The sequence below is a fragment of the Rosa chinensis genome, chromosome 2, assembly GCF_002994745.2.
Source record: "Rosa chinensis cultivar Old Blush chromosome 2, RchiOBHm-V2, whole genome shotgun sequence".
Taxonomy (NCBI): domain Eukaryota; kingdom Viridiplantae; phylum Streptophyta; class Magnoliopsida; order Rosales; family Rosaceae; genus Rosa; species Rosa chinensis.
In genome coordinates, this window is record NC_037089.1 from 6,747,093 (window position 1) to 6,770,213 (window position 23,121).

General features: G+C 36.8%; 3 protein-coding genes across 5 annotated transcripts; all 3 read left to right on the forward strand.

Annotated features, from left to right (window-relative positions):
• The first annotated feature begins 2,824 nt into the window (after nt 1-2,824).
• Nucleotides 2,825-5,515, forward strand: LOC112190902 (translation machinery-associated protein 22). 3 transcript variants are annotated; one of them, XM_040513508.1, is made up of 7 exons: nt 2,825-3,107; nt 3,210-3,302; nt 3,496-3,560; nt 3,699-3,780; nt 3,874-3,941; nt 4,019-4,102; nt 4,942-4,985. In XM_040513508.1, exons 1-7 carry the CDS (start codon nt 2,960-2,962, stop codon nt 4,948-4,950), a joined length of 549 nt encoding a protein of 182 aa, XP_040369442.1. In that variant the 5' UTR covers nt 2,825-2,959; the 3' UTR covers nt 4,951-4,985. The 3 variants fall into 3 exon arrangements, with proteins under 3 accessions (XP_040369442.1, XP_024186182.1, XP_024186183.1); XM_024330414.2 differs by lacking the exon at nt 4,942-4,985 and adding an exon at nt 5,032-5,515 and having other exon boundaries at nt 2,826-3,107; XM_024330415.2 differs by lacking the exon at nt 4,942-4,985 and adding an exon at nt 5,032-5,493 and having other exon boundaries at nt 2,831-3,107; nt 3,511-3,560.
• A 1,079-nt stretch (nt 5,516-6,594) lies between these two features.
• Nucleotides 6,595-9,407, forward strand: LOC112190933 (cytokinin dehydrogenase 2). Its single transcript, XM_024330446.2, has 5 exons — nt 6,595-7,179; nt 7,518-7,645; nt 7,750-8,016; nt 8,571-8,839; nt 8,979-9,407. The coding sequence occupies exons 1-5, from the start codon at nt 6,618-6,620 to the stop codon at nt 9,268-9,270; spliced, it is 1,518 nt and encodes a 505-aa protein (XP_024186214.2). The 5' UTR covers nt 6,595-6,617; the 3' UTR covers nt 9,271-9,407.
• Nucleotides 9,408-18,555: 9,148 nt separating this feature from the next.
• Nucleotides 18,556-21,609, forward strand: LOC112189446 (cytokinin dehydrogenase 3). Its single transcript, XM_024328778.2, has 5 exons — nt 18,556-19,196; nt 19,681-19,808; nt 20,309-20,587; nt 20,715-20,983; nt 21,136-21,609. Exons 1-5 carry the CDS (start codon nt 18,608-18,610, stop codon nt 21,431-21,433), a joined length of 1,563 nt encoding a protein of 520 aa, XP_024184546.1. The 5' UTR covers nt 18,556-18,607; the 3' UTR covers nt 21,434-21,609.
• The last annotated feature ends 1,512 nt before the right edge of the window (nt 21,610-23,121 follow it).

Sequence of the window (23,121 nt, forward strand, 5' to 3'; positions counted from 1 at the left end):
CAGATTTTGTTGGAGATCAGTTGGCATATAAAATTTAAATGGATTTGCATAACGCATATTTGTTGCCTTTGAAATCCCAAATTTCTACGGTAGTGTTTCCAATGCTTCTTAATTCTGATGAAGCAAAACAAGTTTCGTTGGGAGACTTTACAGAAAAAAATTTGAATACTCCAAATGGAGTAATTAGTCTAGGATTTTTGTCCGCGTACACAAATCCTAAAGTAGAATTTGGGTCGAGGGCAATAATACACTCCAAGAAGGTTATCAATGAAAAAATATTGCTAAAATTTTGAATTTTTTTTTTGTTTTTGAGATTCTCCTCTCCCTATACTATTAAAAAAATTAATCTCACTATTCACAGAGTATTATTTTTAGGACATGTTCTAATTGAGGAAACAACAGAACCTTGAATAAACCGGGGCGGATCCAGAAATGTTTCTCAGGTAAGACAAGACAAGACTCAAAGTAAATAGTAGGGATATATTCAGTATGTCAATATATCCTATGAAGCTTGCCTATTTTGCCCCTTTTTGCCTTATTTATGCCATTTTCACAAATGTAGCTTGCCTATGCCAAACCTATTAAGGATATATTCAGTACCAATCTTGACTATTTTACCCTAGTTCTGCCCTATTTCTGCCATTTTTGCCCTATTTCTGCCATTTTCACATAGCTTGCCTATACCAAATCTATGTAAACTCAAAACTCCAGTCTAGGCAAGTGCCTAAGCTGGGCTCTATGTGCATCCGCCCCTGCGAATGAATATATTATTTTATAATTTTTATTATTTTTAAACTTTTAAACAAATTTGTGATTTTAATTATATCAATTCGAGAAGTGTTTAAAAATCCTCATTTAAGAGTGAAAATCTTTTAAAGAGAAAATAAGAACTTGTGATTTCTGCTAAAAATTGTGTGTTATAATTTACAGCAGCATGGTGTTTGTTTTTGCCAAAGTTGAATAATGAACTGTAGTTAGTTAATATAGTTTTTTTTTTTTTTCAAATTTATTTTCCTTCCTTTTTTTATCTTAATAATAAATAAACAGTAATGCCGATCCCTAAGCAAGAAGCCGCAAACTCTCTCCTAGGGTTAGGGTTTGCCTCTGTGAGAACAAATATTTCAACAAAGCATGGTCTCTATTGATGCAATGGCAGCAAGACTTGCCTCCTCCCTTGCTATGGCAGAAGGGAAATGGCCTGTTGACCTGCGTCCGTCCAAGGGACTGCGACAACCGAAAGTTTTCATGCTTGGAAAACTATTGACTGCAAGGGAGTATACACGCCGGTCGTTCATGGGAATGTTCAGGTCCGTGTGGAGGGTTAATGACACTCTTCTTGTCGAGGAAGCTGGAGAAGATGATAGAGTCCTGATTTCATTTACAGATCTGATGGACAGGACTAGGGTTTAGAAGGGCGGCCCTTGGGGTTTCAATCGAGCTCCGATCGCTTTGGCGGAATATGATGGCATGAGCCCGGTGCTGTCAGTACCGCTGCAGAAGTCATCGTATTGGATGACGTTGATGGGAGTCCCTCCAGCTTTTAGATCCAAAAGGATCATGCGTCTGATAGGCAGCACGATCAAGGAATTCATGGAGTTCGACCGGAAGGCTTTCCGTACTAGGGTTCTGTGTATCAGTGTGGAGATCGCCTATACGACGCCATTGTTGCTCAGGCGTCGTTTCTGGGTTGAGGATGAGGTCCAGTTTGTGGTGCAGTTCAAATATGACAAGTTGTTTGGGCGATGCAGTCGTTGTGGGTTCGTTACCCATGTGGTATTGCCATGCTCCGGGCCTGAGTTGATGGAGGACGAGCAGGGACCAGTAGGAACGATGGAGCCGCCCTCAACCTTGGCGGTGTTACGTGGAGGGCCAGAAACAGGTACGACTACAACTTGGCGAATGGCCAAACCCTAGTATTCCAAGCACAGGTTCCCCGGTCCATTCCTGAAGTTTTTCTGCCTCAAAATGTGGTGCATATGCGCCGAGCTAGAAGGCAGGTGCAAATCAGGGAGCTTGAGGAGCCAAGGCAGGAGGTACCACCCATTAAGGGGGTGCGTCGTCTTAGAGAAGGTGATGAGGTAACCATCTCCCCAAAAAAGCTTCGTCTTAGTTTGGCTGTGGGTAAAAAAAACCCTAGATGCAGTGACTATGGGCCTTATTGAAGCACCTATTGGTGATCCTTAGCAACCAAAGCGTAAGCGTGGTCGTCTTGTAGGAAGTCTCAACAAAATGTCGGATGGTACTGCAGGAAAGAGTAAAATGGTTAAGAAGGATGATGACCAAGGTAAGAAGACCAAGAAAAACAGCAAAAAGACCAACCTAATGCCGAGGTTGTTAGCTGCTGCATATGGAGTTAACTCCGACCCTAAGGGGAAGGAGTTGGCCCTTGTCTAGGTTCTCTTATCAATAGACATTCTGGATGCAAGTCTTGTTTCAAGTAGGGTTTAATTCTCTATATGCTTTCCTAAGATGTTTCTAGTTTGTTTTTGTACCACAATTGCTTGTTGGCAAAGTAGACTAGATGATTGATTTTGCCTTAGAAAGCGAGGTATGCCTTGCTTAGTTAGGCTTGCTTTCAGCGAGCGTCCCTCAGTTTATTAATGAGTTTAGCTCTACTTGGATAGGTTTCTGGTTACGATCAGTTTACTTGTGTAAGTTCTGTGAACTCTGGCTTGTTCTATAGCTTGATTATTAATGCAATCAAAACAGTAATTAAAAAATAATCGAATGGGCTCTTTTTGGGCCTTATCTTGCATCTAATTTGGGCCTCCAACTTCAGAGCAACACATATAACCCATTGTCATCGAAACCTGCATCACCGTCTTCAATCCAGGGATTGCGTAATCCAAACGCAGCGTTTTAACTTTCCCAAACACAGAGAGAGAGAGAGAGAGAGAGAGAGAGAGAGGACGAGCAGGGAAGAAAGAGAAGAAGAAAGGGGGCTTGAGGTCGAGCTCTGATGGCGGGAAAACCCCAACCGGTTCGCGTCCTGTACTGCGCGGTCTGCAGTTTACCGGCCGAGTACTGTGAATTCGGACCCGATTTCGAGAAATGCAAGCCCTGGTTGGTCCAAAACGCCCCGGAGCTTTACCCCGATCTCGTCAGAGGTTCATACTTCATCTCTCAAACCCTAATCTCACTAATTTGATTTTAATCGCCGCTAATTTTTGGTGTTTAATGGAATATATTGGTTATTAATTGTGAAAAAGATGCTACTGCGAAGGAAGCTGATAGAGTAGCCGATCAGTTGAACGCCACCGGTATCTCTTTCGGAAGTGGCGACGGAGCTACCGCTTCTTCAGGTATAACTATACGTATGTATAGATGTATATGTATTTATACTGTATGTGTTAGTATGTATGTATGTGTTAGTATGGATATGTATATCTCTGTATGTGTAGTGAACAAGTATTTAAGCATCTATGAATTTTATTGGGAAGCGTTTTGTTTTGCGGTGTGTGAATTGAGAATGTAATAATACTTTTTCGATTGCTGGTGGTGGAACTTCAGCGCCTAAAGAAGAGGTCAAGCGTCTGCCGGGTGGGAAGGTCAAGAAAAAGGTAATTTTTTATAACACTATTCGATGCCATAAGTGAAAAAGAAGATTTGCAGGGTGAAGTAGTTACAAGCAGCATTTGTTGTGAGAACTTTTAGATTGCGATGATTGAATTTTGCTGATGTTTCTTTTTGTTCTATAGGAGAAGCTGGAGGTTATTATTGAAAAGGTTACACGGAATAAGCGAAAATGTATCACAACTGTCAAAGGACTGGAGCTTTTTGGTGAGCAATCTACTGGTTTAAATCCTTTGTTTTTCTGTTTTCAGAGTCTTTTACTGAAACAATCCATAACTAGTATATTTGGTAACATTTCAGGTGTCAAACTTAGTGATGCTTCAAAGAAGTTAGGGAAGAAATTTGCTACAGGAGCTTCTGTTGTCAAGGTGACTATAGTTTAAGAAGTGATTTTGAAATATGCTTAGCTCTATGTCCTTACATTTTAGTATTATTTTTTCCTCAGGGGCCAACCGAGAAGGACCAAATTGATGTTCAAGGGGATATATTTTATGACATTGTGGAGTTCATTACCGACACCTGGCCTGATGTAAGCTACTACACATACTGTCCTTTTATTTAAACAGCAGAAGTTCCTTAATTTCCCCAAGAAAGCTATTCTCTTTGGATTTTTGTACAAGAATTTAGGCTAAAGCAGAGTATTATGTAGTCCAAGCGAGTGAATGAGGATGCTAGTATAGTTCTATGATTTCAGTAGGATCTTCAAAGCCTCATATGTGGCTCATTAACTATTCAATCTAAATAACAAGTTAAGAAAGTAGAACATGACAATATATAAACAGTGGCCAAAATTTAGTTTTGCGGCGAATTGAACTTATTCTGGTGCTATCATTTTCAACTTTTGTCTTTGGTTTCTATTTTCTACGCCTGGTTCCATGAGGTAGCACCCATAGTAGAACTGTTAGTAATGATTTCTCTATGAACTGTCAGCATATCAAGATTATTGTTGCATGCTTTGTTCTGTTTATGTACGAAGTATATCTCCCATGGTGGAGAAGGCCAAAACCATGCTTTAACCAATTACTGTGCTCTAGGGTTGGCCTGATTTTCTGAAATCTATGTTTTTCTCCGTACCTCTTTTCCTTTTTGCATTTTCATTCTGACTTAAAAAAAAAAATGAATAAAACAATACAAGGCTGGGTGGATTGAGTATGCATAATGCTTAAGTTATCATTCAGATTAAACTGTAGAGTTCTTGGCTGTAGAGATATATTCTGGACTGTGATTGTTCTGAATTGAACATGAACTACTATCTGACCAAGAAAAAGAACATACACTCAAAGATAAGATGTTCTTTATCTGATTGTTTCTCCCTCCTCCCTCTGTTATTTCTAGCTATGTTTATGTGTTTGTATTCAACTTTTGTAGCAAAATTAGATCTTTTCTTAAGTTGGAAGATGTGCTTAGTTTGTTTGGCCAAAATAAAATTAAGATCATATCTTCTCCTCCTTTCTCCAGGTCCCAGAGTCTGCAATTTTCTTTATTGAAGATGGCAGAAAGGTTCCAGCTGTTTAAATGGTATTCATGGCACACAAATAAGTTGGAGCATGGTATCTTCTTCCTGTTGGTGTGAGTTTTAACCAGTTTCAGTGTGCTCTCGAAGTAAGAGCTGCCTGACATTCCAACACTCCTCCGGCCAGTGAGATTTTTGCCCCTCTCAAGAGTGTTGTATCTTGGTTGCAAGCACAGTATATTTTTTGAGTTTTTCAGGATCTATAATTTGTGTTGCATAGGGGCAATTTTGCGTGCCAGTTACTCTGTTTGTGTGTCACTTCACCTAGCAGTGACTTCAATATCACATAGTTTATCCTTGTGTTGCAGACTGTGTCTGCCTGTAATCTTCTACTTTCCATGAGTCTAGCAAATGGAGAACCATTAACATATGCAAATTTTTGTGTTACAAAATGATTTCATTTCATATGTCAATCTTCCAACTATTCCATACTACATCAGATGAGTGTAGGTTATGAAGTTTCACCGAAGCTTTGATATAGGTCCAATTTGGGATAGCTTAGCTTAAGCCATAAGCAGCTTTGACTTTTAGCTAATGAAAGCTGTTTTTTAATCAACTTTTATGAGCAGCAAGTTAATGGTGTGACTTTTGAAATAAGTTGTTTTATTTAACTTTATCATACACAGTTTGCTATTTAACTTATAAAGTTGAGCATTTTTTTACAAAGGATAAGCTATATCAAACTATGAGTGACGGAAGAGGATCCGGCTCAATCATGTTTAACTCTAAACTCGTTCTCACACCGGAGTCTTGTTTCGACTCTAAATTGGTTCTCAAACCCGAAGGTAAGGCTTTCAGTGAACTATTGAAGCTATCGCTTAGAGGGGACATTAGAGTTGTAGTCCTCAAATAACCAAATCTAACAATAGCCCTTATTTTAGGTGGGTTGACAACTGTATAAAAGTATTTGATTTCTTGAGGTTGCTTTTAGGTTGACAACATGTATAAAAGTATTTGATTTCCTGAGGCTGCTTTGAGAATGGCCTGAGGCTGCTTTGAGAATGGTGAAGGATCGTAGTGGTTTTAGGATAAATGGTTATTTGATGAATGTGGTTTTGTGATCAAGCCCACTGAATCAAAGAAGATTCAGCAAGTGTTTTGAAGTGAAGATCTCCCATGAATGTGGTTATACAAGTCGTCGTCAAATTGGCTTGTAAAACAATGTTTTATCATACTATAATACACATTTAGCAGTGTGTGAGTACCTATTCAAAGTAATTAACTTACGCTGCTTAGCTATACAAACCGACCATTTGGAAGAGAAACAATATCTGGTACTACTTTTAGGCTCTTACCCCTTAACGTAACTTCGAAAAAGCTAGCTACTATGCAAGTTACTTATCTGAATTAGTACTCCTTCTCCTTGCGTACATTTGGAAAAGCATACCAAGTTGGCCGGCCACTAAACAACGTTAGCTAACGCCATGAACCCTAAATTTAGTTAGCTGTCTATATAAATACCACCTCTCTCTCCCCCTCTTATTTCACTCACCTATCTCTTACAAAAATGGCTGACTTCTTCACCCTACTCATGGCTCCTCTCCTCCTAGGGTTTTTTATGATCTCCGCCGTCATTACCGGCCAACTCGGACTACCGGACGACATTGCGTCGAAGCTTCAGAATGACAGCCGGTCCATCAATTCCACATCAACAGATTATGGCCATATTGTCCAACAATTCGCAGCCGCAGTTCTCTATCCAAACTCAACAAACGACATAGCAACGTTATTGCAATTCGCCAACAATGGCTCTACACCTTTCGGCATAGCCGCTAGAGGCCAGGGCCATTCCGTCCGCGGACAGGCCCTGACCCAGGGCGGCATTGTCATAAACATGACAACTCTGAACAATATGGGGTCGAGAATTGTGGTCTCGGAGAACACTTCTTTGGGTTCATATGCTGATGTTGGTGGTGAGCAGCTATGGATCGATGTGTTGCGTGCAACACTTGATCGTGGCCTTTCGCCGGTTTCGTGGACGGACTACCTCTACCTCAGCGTTGGTGGGACGCTCAGCAACGCCGGCATTAGCGGTCAAACGTTCCGTTTTGGTCCTCAGATCACCAACGTGTATGAACTGGATGTCGTAACTGGTAAAGTTATCTCACTGAATCATTTTGAATTTATTGGAAGCTAAAGATTGGCACCCTTGCTTTTTCCGTTTTTAGGACTTACCTTCTTTATGAAATGTATTTAATGTTTTTCTCATTCAACTTTTAATTGAAATTCCTAATCCACCTCATTGCCTTGCAAGCCTTGCATATTCATTAGTATTCAATGAAATAACTACAAATAAAACATACCTGAACAATTGTGTTGAATATTTCACCTCCCATTAACTTCCAAAATTTATCTAAATATATGCATATTCCGGAGATTACACTACAGTTATATATTTGCATATGTGACATTTTTTTTTCTTTTTGTACAGGGAAAGGGGATTTAATAACTTGCTCCTCAAACCAGACATCTGAGCTATTCTATTCGGCTCTTGGAGGTTTAGGCCAAGTAGGCATTATAACCAGAGCAAGAATTGCCCTACGGTCAGCTCCCAAAAGGGTAATACGTCTTTGCATGCTTTTGTTATTATTATTTTCAAAATAGGATTTCAGTTTAGCTAATGCTGATTATTGAAGTGTGCATGGTGAATTTTATTTTGGCAGGCTAAATGGATACGCCTATTTTACAACGACTTCTCTGCATTTTCAAAAGACCAAGAACATTTGATCTCAACCAATGGAATTAAGGGAAATAATGGCTTTGATTATGTAGAAGGTTTTGTTCTAATGCGGCAGGGTCCTGTAGATTTTTCCTTCTATCCAGTATCTGATCAACCGAGAATAACTTCTCTACTAAACAAATACGGCATCCTTTACACCATAGAACTAGCCAAATATTATGATGATACAGCTCAAAATACCATAGAAAAGGTGATAGTGATGATATATCATGTTTGTGGTCTCTGTTTCCCACTATCATCACCTATATTTATCTTCTTCTTTATTTTGTCTGGTCAATTGTATTTTTGGTCTCTATATTTTGCTCTGATTATAATTTTATTGGTTATCGTGTTTTCAATTCGATTAGGTTTATGCAGACTTGTCCTGAGATTTATTTTGTATTTTCACATATATAATAATCTAATGTTTCGGAAATTACAGTTTTTAAAGTTGTTGCACATAACACTTACAGGACATATTAGAACTAACAAAATTTATATAAATGAATAACTTTAAATGAGGTCTTATCTTCATGATATGTAGATGAAGTTTGAGACTTGAGGTATATAAGAATGCATGAGAAACTTCAAGAGGAATAGGTGTGTCTATGGAATAGACACTTTGGGGATACTGATTTTTAGGGCAACATATATATATTTATATAACTTCTCTATTATATTGCCCAATTCCATACTACAAATGTTTAAGTTAGAGAGCATAACATAATCGTTTGCTTGATATATTATAATTTCATTCTTGTATAGATGGTCGGATTATTGCTCAATGGGTTAAGCTACGTTCCCGGATTTATATACCAGCAAGATGTATCCTACATAGATTTTCTGAACAGAGTGCATACCGAAGAGGAAATGCTCCGCCAACTTGGTCTGTGGGACATTGCCCATCCATGGCTAAATCTTTTCGTACCAAAATCACGAATTGCAGACTTTGATTCTGGTGTTTTCAAAAGCATTCTTCTGAAAGAAAAGGTTCCGGCGGGACTTGTCATCATTTACCCCATGAACCGAAACAAGTGAGTGTATATTCTATGTGGTGGCTTCTAGCTCTAGTGACAAAGCATTTATCTTCGGTCAGATCCTAGTAAAGCATTTATCTTCTTCTTTCTATTTTCCTATTGTAACAAAATATTTGTTTTATTTGTAATTTTTCAGGTGGGACGATAAGATGTCTGCAGTTATACCAGAGGAAAATGTGTTCTATGTTGTGGCGCTTTTGCATTCAAGTGGGCTCACAGAGTGGCAGCGATTTGATGAAGTCAATGCAGAAATATTACAATTTTGTAATGATGCTGGTATTATGATTAAGCAGTACCTTCCCCATTATGAAATACAGCAAGATTGGATAGACCATTTTGGATCAAAATTGCAAAGTTTCCAGAAAATGAAGGTTAAGTATGATCCAAACAAGATATTAGCCCCGGGACAAAGGGTTTTCAATGGCTAGTAATTTAGCTAGTGTAAAGTTGGAGTAGATATTGGGGTAGCTGTGCATGCCTTCTGACTGTAATCTGAATTGGTTTAATATACATGTTTAGTTATTTGTGCAAATTTTAATAAATGGTAGCAATAGAGTTTGATAAGCTAGCTATATGACACCCGCTTTTTTTTTTTGGTTAATAAAAAGAAATTTGAAATTCACATAATGATTAACATATGTACAAGTGTATCGATCTTGTAATATGGGATAATGAAAGTAATATTTATGTTACACTATTTAATCCACATATGCCCTAACTAGGGTTTCTATGCTTGTACTGTATTGCCTTTGGGATTTTTATTGAAGAAAAATGATTAATCACAAAGAAAAAAGTAATCATGGATTTTAGAATTCCAAAATAGCATACGAATATAGTCCATGAATCATTAAAAGAATGAATCACAAGAACAAGAACGCATATCTGAGATTAACAGTGGAAGATCACTTGCCATGATTTGGACGTACACCACATTGATCATGAGAAGGAGACTAGCTAGTTTGTATTTTTGTGGATGATTAATGAATCACTATTAAGTTAAAGGTTGGATTTGCGCGTTCTGTTGTCACTTTCTCTCAACCATATATGGTCATTAACTATCTTATTAAGTCTAGTATCACAGCCTGGTTCAGAGTACTTCAGCCAGCAGACCCCCCCTAGTGCATGCATGTTCTAACTTATTAATCATCTTCATTCTCTTTTAAGTATAGTAAATAAGTGAAGCTTTGTTTTTCTTCTTTTTTCCTTGCAAGAGTGAAATAGTGAAGTTTGAACACTCTTTAATTAAAGAAAATGGTGCGGCGATTAACACCACAAGTTCAGCTCACAAACCATCCCCTTCAACCTTGATAGTGAACTAGTCGAACATAACCTGGAATTTCTTTGATTTAATTACTACTTACTCTGAGATCGAATTTGAATGAATCAACACGCTTAATTATTTTGACCAACAACAAGGGTAGATTTCCTCAGATATCGTTCCATTATTTGATGTTTTTGAAGTCATGCATGTAACTTCCAATCGATTTGAGCAGATCCTGCATTTGAAATATTGCAGCATCTGAGAATCTTTGGTCTTTCAAGGGACAAAATCAATGCTTAATCACTTTGACCAACAAAGGTAGATTTCCTCAGATAATGTTTGATGTTTTGAAATCATGCATGTAACTTCCAATCGATCTGAGCAAATCTTTCATTTGAAATATTGCAGCATCTGAGAATCGTTGGTCTTTCATCATTACAACAAAAATAGATTTTGCTTCCATAAGCAATAAGATTTTGTTTCAATTGTTGGTATATCGATGATGTTTACAGTTTACTAGTCTATATAAATGCCGTTCTTTTGGATTAATGAGGTTGCTGTGAGAAGTCTTACATCTACTTCCAACTATGAAGACACATCAGTTGCCACATAAAATGGGATGCAGGCAGTATCCAAAAAGTGGTTCACCTAGCATTATTCGAGTTAGAAACTTGTGATCAATGTTCATAGTTAATGAGCAAACATTATATATAAAATTTGTTCAAGGATTTAAAAAAAACACATTCTGATTGTAAAAATTGCTAAATTTAATTTTAGAAATAGTCTCTGTTTATTACTATCTACATCACTTGGGTGAACTTGCGTTTAAAGAATGATTTTACAGATTTGATGAAATCATTGTGACTAAGATCTGTCGTGCTCATTAATTCTAAAGAATATCCAATTCGCACAACTATATATTTCAAATTACCATATGCTGCCAAAAATGGATTAGATTCGATCCCAGACACAACAAGGAGGACCAAGGGTAACATATGGAGCTTGGACGTTTGAAATTTCTTGGTCTTGGCTGATGGGATTATCTTCAAAATTGGCACTATCTGCAAAGACCAGCTGGGAGAGAAGCTTCTTCGCTTGGGATGATGGTTAAGACCAAGTAAATAGAGCCAGAGTCTAGACACATCAAATAGCCTTCAAAAACTTTGAATTATAATTGATTGCTTATTAATATCGCAACTTTCTTGTCTGCTAGAAACTTCTCTCTAGCTCAAAAAGGATTAGGACTGGTCAATATAACATAAATTCCCACCAGGCAAATTAATAAAATACCCATGCAAATTGGAATGGGTATTACAAGTCCCACCTTATTCTAATTCTTTGATTAATTTGTACCCAACTCTCATTGGCTTCAACGTACTCTCAAAACCCTAATTACAGTTAATATTGTCATTTGTCCGACCTTAATATACAATTGAAGAAAAGGGGTAATCAGAATCTGTTTCAAAATCATTCTATTTATATATGTACTAGCTACTTGAGCATGTGAATTCATTTTGGAAATAGATAGAGCCTAATTTGGGAGTCTTTTTTTTGCAAGTTGGTAATTGTAATATTAATATGTACAATATATCAATAACCTAATCAATGTGATTTCAGTCATTTCACATCGTTTTACAAAGAATTCTGAATTGCTGTATTGTAAACAATAAATAGACTATCACAGTAATATTAATGCGGTAGATCTTTTGATGAAAACTATTTAGTTCACACTCGTTTGACAATTTGTGTGGTTAAATTGGCAGAACATGAAAATGTATATATAATGTTCACTCGGTCAGTTGCTGACCAAATGAACTGTGTTCAATCACCCTTGCATGTAAATTCAATGGTGCAGATAATTATTATTAAGTTAAGTTATTTTGTTTTCCACCATTGAATTTACAACCAACAGTGATTCAACACAATTTATTTGGTTAGCAATTGACCTAGTGAACACCACTGATACACTCATATGTGTGTGTGTTAGGAAGACCGATACATGTATTTTCTTACTTATTCTATGTGAATAGAAAATATTTCGAGAAGTTACCCCTGTATACTGTTTTATATATGAAGAAGCAGTACCATACATGCTTCCCAAACTAGAGTACATATGGTCTATTTTTAAAATCTCTTGTTTGATAATCACAAGAATAAAGCGACTTATACATCAAATTATAATCGTTTTCTACATTCTCTTGCAATTAGATTAGCTGAATAAAGCAGATTTATATTAGTCACCAAAAAAACATGAAGTATATGTGCGATAATGTGGTGTATGGTAGAGGATCTCTTCTGTAGAAGTTTTATGCATGTACTATATTCATCTAATTAGTCATACACATCTCTCCAATTGTTGATCACTTTCTGATCGATTGCTTTGGTCGCACACAATATTAACAGGATAAACATGTCTGACCTAAAAAGTCCACACAAAAGAACAGAAAAATGAGATAGACAGAATATACACGATCACAAGTGGCTAACTCGATTGATCAGTGAAAAAATCTCAGTCCATCGACAAGACACGAGATTAATAGAACCTGCAGATAGGTGAGATGGATCGAAGGAGAGAAATAATATGGCATATATGACATGAACATGTGAGAGAGAAGGAATCCTAGATGCCAGGGGGGGCATACTAAGATATGACAGTATCTTAGTACCATCGACTTGATAGAAACAACTCTCTCTCTCTCTCTGACTCTCTGGACCATTGGATATGTGGTACCTAGCTAGGTTGATATATTGCTTGATCTCCAATAGATATAGTTAGAAATTGACTAGACTGAGATATAATAGATCTTGATTGTTGATTGACATGCATGCATGCTTTGAATCGCAAGAAAATTTCACCATAAATATATTAGTTGACAAATAATGATTCATCAACGTACCCTCCAAATAAAGTATTTTTTTCTTTCTTTTTGTTCTAAAAAGAGAATCAAAGGGTTTCACTCCTGCCCCATAGAGTATCAAAAGGTATTTTGTTTACCACGAGTCTAGTTAGATAATCTCCCAAAACAAATATATCAACACGTTGGAATTTTTTAGTGTCGTATCCAACAAATTGTTTGATATTTATCCGAGATAAGATTATTTTAAGATGTAAATCGAGTTAGCATAACAATTTAGTTATTTAGTTTTAGCAAAACCCTAAACCTATGAGTTAAACTTTAAACCTTTATACCATAACCGCGTAGTATTTCATATTAAAAGAAAAATCCTGTTACGCTTGGACTGGTGGGGATCAATCGATATTATAGAAATCCAGCATATAAGCACCGGTTGGAGAATTGAGTTATATATAGTACATATATATACACACATAAATTTTATGTTTGTTTCTCTCATCACAAGTTGAACAAGATACTTGTACTACCATTTTGGTACTACGTACGTACGCAGCGATTCAATCACATTATGAAAAAGAAAAATAACCTCCCGTAAAAAAATCTCATGCAGAGATTTTGTACGGAGATATAATTAATGTAGTCGGTAGGCCGGCTGTAGCCAGGGTTCTCAAACTTAACCACATACATCACGGGTAATATGAGCCTTTAGGTGACTGTACGTCGTAATAAACCCTATTACCATTTATAGCTTCCATCCAACCAGAGAATCCCGAAAAGGATATGGGGTCCATCTTGAAGAATATACCTTCTCCTTCTTGGCCCCCCTCTCAATTATCACTGTTTCCTAAAGGACCTCCATAATTCAGACAGTACGTATCAAAGGACTGGAGCTATCATAGTGAAACCTGCAATTTGCTCATGATCGATATGGGTTCCTTTTGTCAAACTATACACACCAAAGTGCATAATGCCATAGATACGCATGTGTGCACAAACTAAATCATCTTCTTTTTCTTAATTCCACGAGATCATTATGATAATCAATGAATTTATGAATTTTTCTTAATTTTTCTATTGCGAAATGTATAAACTTAATGGTTGAGGCATTAATTATTGGTTTGCCCCATTATTTTTGTTTTGATCGAACCATTTATGAACTTGTTCCAGACAACTGACTTAATAATATTGGCACTCCCTAAATTTGCCAAAGAGTTGCATTGCTAATCTTTGAACCTTAACCATCGATTCATTCTCAACTCCGTGAGATTAACTTCACAATCTGGACCACACGTACAAATGATCTGTATCGAGTTACACATGCAATGAAACAACGAGATCATTGTAGTTTGTACTATAGATGTATATATAACAGTTCAATTCATTCTCAACTCCATGAGATTAGCTTCAGTCTAGCTTGACCACACATACAAATGACTTGGATCGAGTTGCACAACAAAACAACGAGAGTTTTGTAGTTTCTATTATGCATCACAGTTACAGCGCATCCAGGTCGACCTTCATATATACATATATGCATAGGGAGATATGATGATGATCGCAGTACATGAGAGCTTGCTAGCTAGCATAGCTATATGGATATAATGCTATTTGTTTGTTTCTTTAAATTGGACCACGTGATCTTGTTGTTCTATTTGACCTGGATCCCTATAAAGATTTCGAGATCTTAGATTAGTCCCCCCCCACGAGGGTCATGTTCATCTTTGTCTGCAAAACCCTCTCTCTCTCTCTCTCTCTCTCTCTGCCAGCTGATGAAGAAGTGTACGGATGACATCCAGAAACTCAGTGGATACTGCATTGCCATTTCGTTGTTAAAAGAGATACCCTAAATCTTGAGAAGAGATCCCTTCAAAGTCCACAATTTGACAAACTTCGTATGGTCCAGATTCATATCTAGCTGGACAAGTATGAATCGAATACATTAATTAATGTTATATGTATTTGGTGAAATATAGTTGTCACCAAACATAGCTAGCTACTTCGTCAGGGCCATTACAGTTGTGCAAGGTTTATATTTTGACCTTCGTCGATGGATCAACTTCCATGTATATCAAGCTGCTCGACAGTGATTTAGATTTTGCTCAATGTTCAACCCAAAAGTCATGCATGACGCTTGTACAATGCTATACGTACTCCAACTACTAATATAAACGCTGAATACTGTAATATATATCCAAGACCTACAGAGGATCCAGAAGATTTAGGACTGAAGGGAATTAGGCTCAAGCTCAAGATCATTGCGGTCAAGTCAAGATCCTACCTAATTCAAGATCTGCCCTAATTCAGGATTTTTGCCTAACTATGGAGCAGTTTTGGGTTGTGTGTGGCTGGATACAAATTAAATATATAGAAATAGAAACTTACATTAAGAAGGAAAGAAAGACAAAAAATATAGGTGCGCAATTTAATCCTCATGTATTAAGGTCTTTTAGAATAAAATTTCATACGTCTATTTTGTTTTTAAGCGATGACAATATCAATATGTGTAGAAGAAGTGGACCACGTATTCTCCATTGTAATAGTGTAATATATACAACAGTTTGGCAGCCACGAAAATCGTACTTGAGCTTTCAAATACTAATCCCCACTGATTGACCTAATCACAGTTGATTTTTATTTGGCTCTGATACTACTTAATTATAATGCAACAGGTAGACCTATTACTGAGATTTCATATTCTGTCCCCAACATAACCATCAAAGTTCAATCAATAGGATTTGGCAATTCAATCAATGAGATTCGGGAAAATGCATGCTACGTTAATTCCAGGCAAGTTCAAGCAACTATAGTCCTACAACGCAATCAACCAGAATCCTTACAATAAGATGTGTCACTTTTATCATAGAAAAAAAACGTTTTACTTCTTTTGACAATCACAGCGCCACGAGTTGCTGTCTTCACGGGGCTAGAACTACTTACCCCAAATATAATCGTGATCAATTGTATTTGATGGGCGTGTTTATCGATCTGAAAGGAGAAAAGTTTTCAAGTTTCACATATGTATACATGTAGACACTAAAGTACTCGGTCTATATGTATTCACCTGCTTCCATTTGTTTTATACTTCTGCAATGATTAAGATTGTTTCCAAAGTCACCATTAGATTTAAATAGCTAGTGTGCGTTTGCCTTCTAGCTAGGGTTTAGTAAATATATACTTCTGCAATAATGTATTTTAATTAGCCTGATCGATCTAGGCTCCAAATCAAAAAGAATATAAACTCAAATAATACAACCAACCTTTTCTGCCATTTTTTCCCATCCCTTTTTGTTAGGTATAAGACCTAACTATCACTGTTTGGGCATGAGCAAGGGTATATGACAGCTTATATAGTTGTTTTCATGATTTTAATATCTTATTTTCACTACAGTAAGCTAATTAACTTGACAACCTATCAACTTATACACACACTATATATCTCCTAATAAAACATAATATCTACTATATATTTTCTATTTAGTGGTGATTTGATTAATAACATTATGCATGTAGCTTCATTAGGGATCATTTTAGGTTAAGAATCAAATTAAGCATGGCGCACATGCATGGGTCAAGATTACATTCTTAATAGGGTATATTATAGTACGTACAATTTCTTAATAATAGGATAATATATAACAGTACATACAATTTATTCTTGGTGAATTATATGCTAACATAGAATATATTTTTGTACTTGGGAGATCTTTAGGTCAAAGATTTGTCTGTTGATTAATGGGGGCATACATATTTGTTAATTATAATCGACCTTTGCTTAGGACCTGGAAATATCTCTGGCTATAAGTACAACCTGACTAAAAAGCAATCCCTGTAAGTACAAAATAGAACATAATTAATAAATCACTAATAGACGGTTCTTTCTCTTCTAAATAATACGTGTGTTTTCTGTTGCAATGAAGCATCAATATGATAAACTTGTACGCCATGAAACAACTAAACAGGCAGCGCCAAAATTCCACCAGAATTAATACTGACGGATTCTCGCGTGTGCATGGCATGATGTTGTTTTCTTGCTATATTTTTATAAATGCATGAAATGTACTCAAAAGTTGTTTATTAGACACTGATGTTCCATTTGTGAACTTCATCTCTTAAGCCTACTCGTAAACATGTAGAGGTAAATATTTTGTGGGTCCATTTCTTTTTTCTTTCTTTTTTTCTAAGAGGAGAGGCTCTTTTTTTTTTAATTTTTTTTTTATAAATATATATATATATATATATTTTTTTGTTTTTTGAGGAGTTTAAGACGAGAGGTTGAAAGTTGAAACCCACACATATTATCTCGTTTTGCTCGTCGAAATGTCACCACCTTTGATATTAGTCTTTTTGAGACAATTCTTCTAACAGTTTACCAGAAATAAATACTAATATATAGGATCAGCCTGCACACTAAATACTCTATTGTGTAAACACAACTTGGAGTACTTAGAAACTATTCTAAAACTACCAACTCTTTTGATTCACCTATGTGGCCATCTAATGGATTTCCGTCGAGAATAGTAGATTCGACCTGATTCTTAATCAATCAACCAAATTCTTGATTCACCTTTTCTAAAACTATCCTCATTATTTTTTTTTATATTGAAAATTTCAAAATATCAATGAAATGTCTCAAATTAAGAGGTATTTAATTGCTTGTATTTTCTAACTGACGCAGAATATGTTTGACTCTGTTACTTAGAATGTGAACCAAATCTTAGGTGCTTGAGTGATTATCAGTATGTACACAGAAGGTCATAATGCATGGTTGGTAAACTGAATCTATTTCCTGTAAAGAGTAGAATTGTTCTGAATTTGCTTTCCATTTTATCCTCTTATTTGCTGAGAACATGTACTTACGCTATTGAAACAAAATGGCAATTCGAAGTGACATATGGAAAAACAACGAGCTTGTAATTATATTCCCAGTGACTTTAACCCATGTGTTGTAGTTGTAGATTCACACAACAAATCTCTGATTGAAGAAAAATCTCTGATTCCTGTCTCCCACATTTTTTGTTGTACAAAATTCATTCCATGAACCTCAAAATCCAAACGAATCTTTAAGATCCTTTTCATGATTACCAAATTTTTGACCATGCATATCCTCCATCCATCCTTTAAACAATTAGAAAATAAAGACCTTTGAATAAGAATTTAGACACAAAATATAGATTGACCCAACTTGACGTATCATTGACCTAGAGAATTGCAATCAAACGGCTCAAATTAATCCGACCCCTCCAAAATGGCCCGCTTAGATTGAATGGAGCTAAGCTAGCTGGGGTAACCATTCTGTGGATTTCTGAGAATCTTCGTGACGATCACATGGTTTTTGATTCAAAAACGCATACAAATTTACAAAGATTGCACGAGTAGTTCATGACGTTTGCATCAGAAAGAAAAAGAGAGAATGATGAATCCAAGGCCTGTCCTTTGCGTATCTTGGAAAACCAATACGTGTTGAGCTTACGACGTCGTTCCCCACACAATGCCATACACATTTTTAAACGCCAAAGATTTCGTTCTCTGCCAATACAAGATTTTTACCCTCGTTCTCATGCAGCTTTATTTCCCTATATATACCTCTCTTCATCCTTTTATATCCTACCTACCTACCCATTCCTTCTCTGCCTCACTTTCTCATTTTCAATGGCCAAGAATTCTTCTTCTTTCCCAACATACTTCATAGCCTTATTCATCATGAGCCGCCTGATCCCCACCATTGGATACCGCCTCCGCGACGACCCCGAAGCCATTATATTAGCTTCCACTGATTACGGCCACATCCACAGCGAAAACCCAGCCGCCGTTCTCTACCCTTCTTCCATAAACGACATTTCGTCCCTCATCAAGTTCGCCAACAATGTTTCCGTGCCGTTTGGCGTGGCTGCGAAAGGCCAGGGCCACTCGACACGGGGACAGGCCATGGCTCGCAATGGGGTCGTGGTCGAAATGTCGTCCCTGCGAAACCACCGACCACAACACGGCTCCTCCGGAATCGAAGTAGTTTCAACCACCAACAAAGACGAAGTGAAGCTTTACTACGCGGACGTCGGAGGCGAGCAGCTCTGGGTCGATGTTCTGCATGCCACATTAGAACATGGACTTTCACCGGTGACGTGGACGGACTACCTTTACTTGACCGTAGGAGGGACGCTGTCGAACGCCGGAATCGGCGGACAGACGTTTCGGTTCGGCCCTCAGATCAGCAATGTCTACGAAATGGATGTTGTCACTGGTATGATCTAGCTAGCTCTAGCTCTGTGTTAATTTCGATTAGTACTAATCATTGTGCACATTAGAATACTCTCTGAAATATTATTTTGGCTGATCTGGGGGATTAGTGTGATGACAAGCTTGTTTGTAAAGATACAAAATAGTTGTTGACGAGCATAAATAATCAAAACCAATTGTTTTCCAACGCATTTACTAGTTTTTGTTTGAAGCTGGTTCCACTGGGTCCCACACGTTAGGGGGGAAATCTTAGGATTATTGATTCATACCAGCTGATCATGATCATAACCCCAGTACGAACTAGTCCCTCCAAAATTGTTAATTAATCAATAATAAATTGTGATTAATTAACAAGTGGGTTGTTATTATCATCCTAATTGATTATGTTGGCTGGAATAGTTTATATTCCCAGCACTGGTTTCCAATTATTTTTGCATGCACTCTGTTTTTTGGGTTTGTTATTAACTAGGGTTTTGTGTTTCTTTCAGGAGAAGGGGATTTTGTGACTTGCTCCCCAAACAACAACGCAGAGCTTTTCTATGGGGTTCTTGGAGGGCTAGGTCAGTTTGGGGTTATATCCAGAGCCAGAATTGCACTAGAGCCAGCACCAAAAAGGGTACGTATATTTATATGTATGACTACATATATAAATATTCTGCGCAGGCATTAGGACTAGGCATAGATAAATTGACTTGGACCTTTGTCTTTGTGAGTATATTAATTGTTCATACTTAAAACAGTTAAACATAGTTAATTAAGTAAACTAATGCCGTGACAAGTTTGTTATGTTCAAAGTCACAAACTCAATATAAAAGTAACTGGATTTTTTTAACTTTTTTTTTTTTTTTTAGTTTAAAAATGACTTAATCTATGTCACTTAAACGTGAAAATCACAGCCATCACGCAAGGACTCTTCTCCTTTTCCTTTCTTGCCTGACTTTTCTTCTTTTCTTGGGTCGGACCCCATTAACGTCGACCCATTTTTAATTTGGTCCTTTAAACTTAAGGGAGTTTGTCCTAACATAAACTACATGATCATTAATCTATACGACTGATTAAAGTTTTTGTTATATGTCACTTTCCACTAAATTTGGTGAATATATTTTGGTCTTGTAGGTCAAGTGGGTGCGAATGCTTTACAGTGACTTCTCTGCGTTTTCCAGAGACCAAGAACGTTTAATCTCAATCAATGGGCGACAACAAAGCAATGCCCTTGATTATTTGGAAGGCTCAATACTAATTAACCAGGGTCCCCCGGATAATTGGAGGGCTTCCTCATTTTTTCCTCAATCCTCTCACAACAGAATTATTTCCAAAGTAAACAAACATGGGATCATATACTGCCTCGAAGTGGTCAAATATTATGACCATCACACTGAAACCACTGCGGATAAGGTAAAACATATATTGTACCGTTATAGTAATTGTGGCTAAATTACATAAGCCGTTTTAACTTTAATTACTGAACAAATAAAAAAGGACAAAATGGATCTAATAATTAAAACAATTTTTTCTTTTGCAGGAGCTCCAAAATCTATTGAAAGGATTGAACTATCTTCCTGGATTTAAGTTTGAAAATGATGCGTCGTATGTCGAATTTCTGAATAGAGTTCGAAGCGGAGAGCTAAAGCTTCAGTCAGAAGGACTATGGGATGTCCCTCATCCGTGGCTTAATCTCTTTATTCCAAAAAGTCGCATCACGGACTTTGATCTTGGTGTGTTCAAGGACATTGTTCTGAAGAGAAATATTACCACCGGACCTGTCCTAGTTTACCCCATGAACAGGAGCAAGTAAGATTTTTTGTCTTTTTCACCATTAACAATAATAATTAAACTAAAACATTTTGAACTACATTTACTGACATTGATGATCTAGGTAGTAATTGGTAAAATTGACTTATTTGAATAAAATAATCAATCTTTTGATTTTAATTGAAATGCAGGTGGAATGAGAGGATGTCGGCCGTTGTACCCGAAGAAGATGTGTTTTACACCGTAGGATTTTTGCATTCAACTGGGTTTGATGAATGGAAGGCATTTGATGAGCAAAATAAAGAGATATTAGGGTTTTGTGTTAGATCTGGTATTGCTGTTAAGCAGTATCTTCCCGACCACAAAACACAGCAAGATTGGATGAATCATTTTGGCTCCAAATGGAAAACCTTCCAGAAGAGGAAAGCACTATTCGATCCCAAGAGAATACTTTCCCCTGGGCAAAGAATTTTTCAGATTAAAGAATAAATTTAATCCTACCAAGCATGTATTGTAGGGAGCTAAGAATTTATCGAAATGGTCATTTAGAATTCTATTAAGTTAGTACTTAATTAGTAGATAGTGTATTAATTTAATTTAGCATGCAGATTGTTTATATGTATGAATAATATAATATAAGTTAATTTACCAGGAATCTCAACGCACCACTCTTGTTTGGCTTCTCTCTTTTGTAGATACCTTTGGGTCAAGAAAATTAAACACCAGTCTTCATGAACTTATTAGCAGTGTATATAATATGAAACTAGACATAATTAGTAGACTCATTACAAGAACACGGCATTTCTTAAATCTGTAAGCGATCTCTATCTTAATTGTCACACCATCCAACACGAACTAATTAAATTATGGGGTAGTTCATGGAGATAGCACAGGTTTTTTGTAAATGAGAACTAGCGGGTACCATGCTTTGATTTCTTTTATACAAAGCGTCGTTAATCTGCATAAAAAAATATAAAAAAAAGTCTTTAATTTGTTCTCAGGATCTATTTTAATTAGGTTTTAATTTAAGCGATTACATCTCATTTAATAAGATCTAACGACATCTCATAAACCACTCCATTTACCTCGATCTTGAATCTTGATTTACCTATAGACATGGATTCAATTTCTATAATTCTTTTTTTTTTTTTTTTTTTTTTATCTCTATAGTTCTAATAATGAAGACTGTCGTATTTAAAAAAAATATATATAATGAAGACTGTCGTCGATTGTGGATATGAAGTTGGCTGGCCAGCACCCATGTTCCTGAGTACAATGTTTAGATTCCTGTCATGTATAGCATGCATATAATAGAGGTTGGACTGGAACCCATTTTAACATCTAGTTGTGACTTGCGAATGATGCAGAAAGTTGATTAGCATAAGAAAGGAAATTTCTGCTCTTCTTCACTACAAGACCATGGAAAAGACAGTGCATCCTTATATATTTCAACCCTACATATACCAACCTAATCAATCACCACAGGACCACTCTATATACACTACTCAATCATCCTCTTATAGTAGCTCATCACGTGATTAGATGAATGAACAGTGATTACGTTGTCTGGGTTTGCCACTTTGTTTTATTAGTCTATAGTAGAGGATGAAATAGTCTCACTTTTTTTCTCACTGATATAATTGAAGCTACAGCTCTAAGTTTCTGATCTGTTTAGAGGAGGGCAGCCAATTAGGGTTTCCAAAGACATAGTGCTGGATTCTGGGAATAAAGCGCAAAGAATGTTTCCAACAAGCTCATTGCAGCCTGCAGGCGATGAGGGAGACAATGGAAGTCGCATGAGCACTCAGCAGAAGCAGAAGCCGAAACGGAAGCAGCCACCATAGAATTTTGACTCAGCAACCAATTCCTTGCTTCCTGCTTAAACTAATGAATGTGTTTCTCTTACTGTTGCATTTTCCAGACAGGAGAATTAGGAGAAAAGCACTTTTGCTGTGCTTATTAAACAGAAGAAAAGCGCTATTGGATTAGTTCGCTTAGCACTTGAGCGGAGTAAGATACTGTCAAGACAGAAAGTACCGTTTTCGGAAATAGGGACACCGTCCTTAAAGATTTGCACGTTCTCGCAAAAGACAAAGGATCGAGAAAAAATGGCACAAGTTTCCTCTTTAGTCCAGGGAAGCAATTATCTGGCTGGAGGAAAAGTCATTGGTCATCAG

Bases quoted from the DNA above. Each gene is read 5' to 3' on its own strand.
- LOC112190902 (XM_024330414.2), top strand. From the start codon at position 2,960: ATGGCGGGAAAACCCCAACCGGTTCGCGTCCTGTACTGCGCGGTCTGC. The intron at 3,303-3,495 runs GTATAACTATAC...TTTCGATTGCTG, and splicing joins CGGAGCTACCGCTTCTTCAG to GTGGTGGAACTTCAGCGCCT. The intron at 3,942-4,018 runs GTGACTATAGTT...TTTTTTCCTCAG, and splicing joins CAGGAGCTTCTGTTGTCAAG to GGGCCAACCGAGAAGGACCA.
- LOC112189446 (XM_024328778.2), top strand. From the start codon at position 18,608: ATGGCCAAGAATTCTTCTTCTTTCCCAACATACTTCATAGCCTTATTC. The intron at 19,809-20,308 runs GTACGTATATTT...TTGGTCTTGTAG, and splicing joins TAGAGCCAGCACCAAAAAGG to GTCAAGTGGGTGCGAATGCT. The intron at 20,984-21,135 runs GTAAGATTTTTT...ATTGAAATGCAG, and splicing joins TACCCCATGAACAGGAGCAA to GTGGAATGAGAGGATGTCGG.
- LOC112190933 (XM_024330446.2), top strand. From the start codon at position 6,618: ATGGCTCCTCTCCTCCTAGGGTTTTTTATGATCTCCGCCGTCATTACC. The intron at 7,180-7,517 runs GTAAAGTTATCT...CTTTTTGTACAG, and splicing joins TGAACTGGATGTCGTAACTG to GGAAAGGGGATTTAATAACT. The intron at 7,646-7,749 runs GTAATACGTCTT...TTATTTTGGCAG, and splicing joins TACGGTCAGCTCCCAAAAGG to GCTAAATGGATACGCCTATT.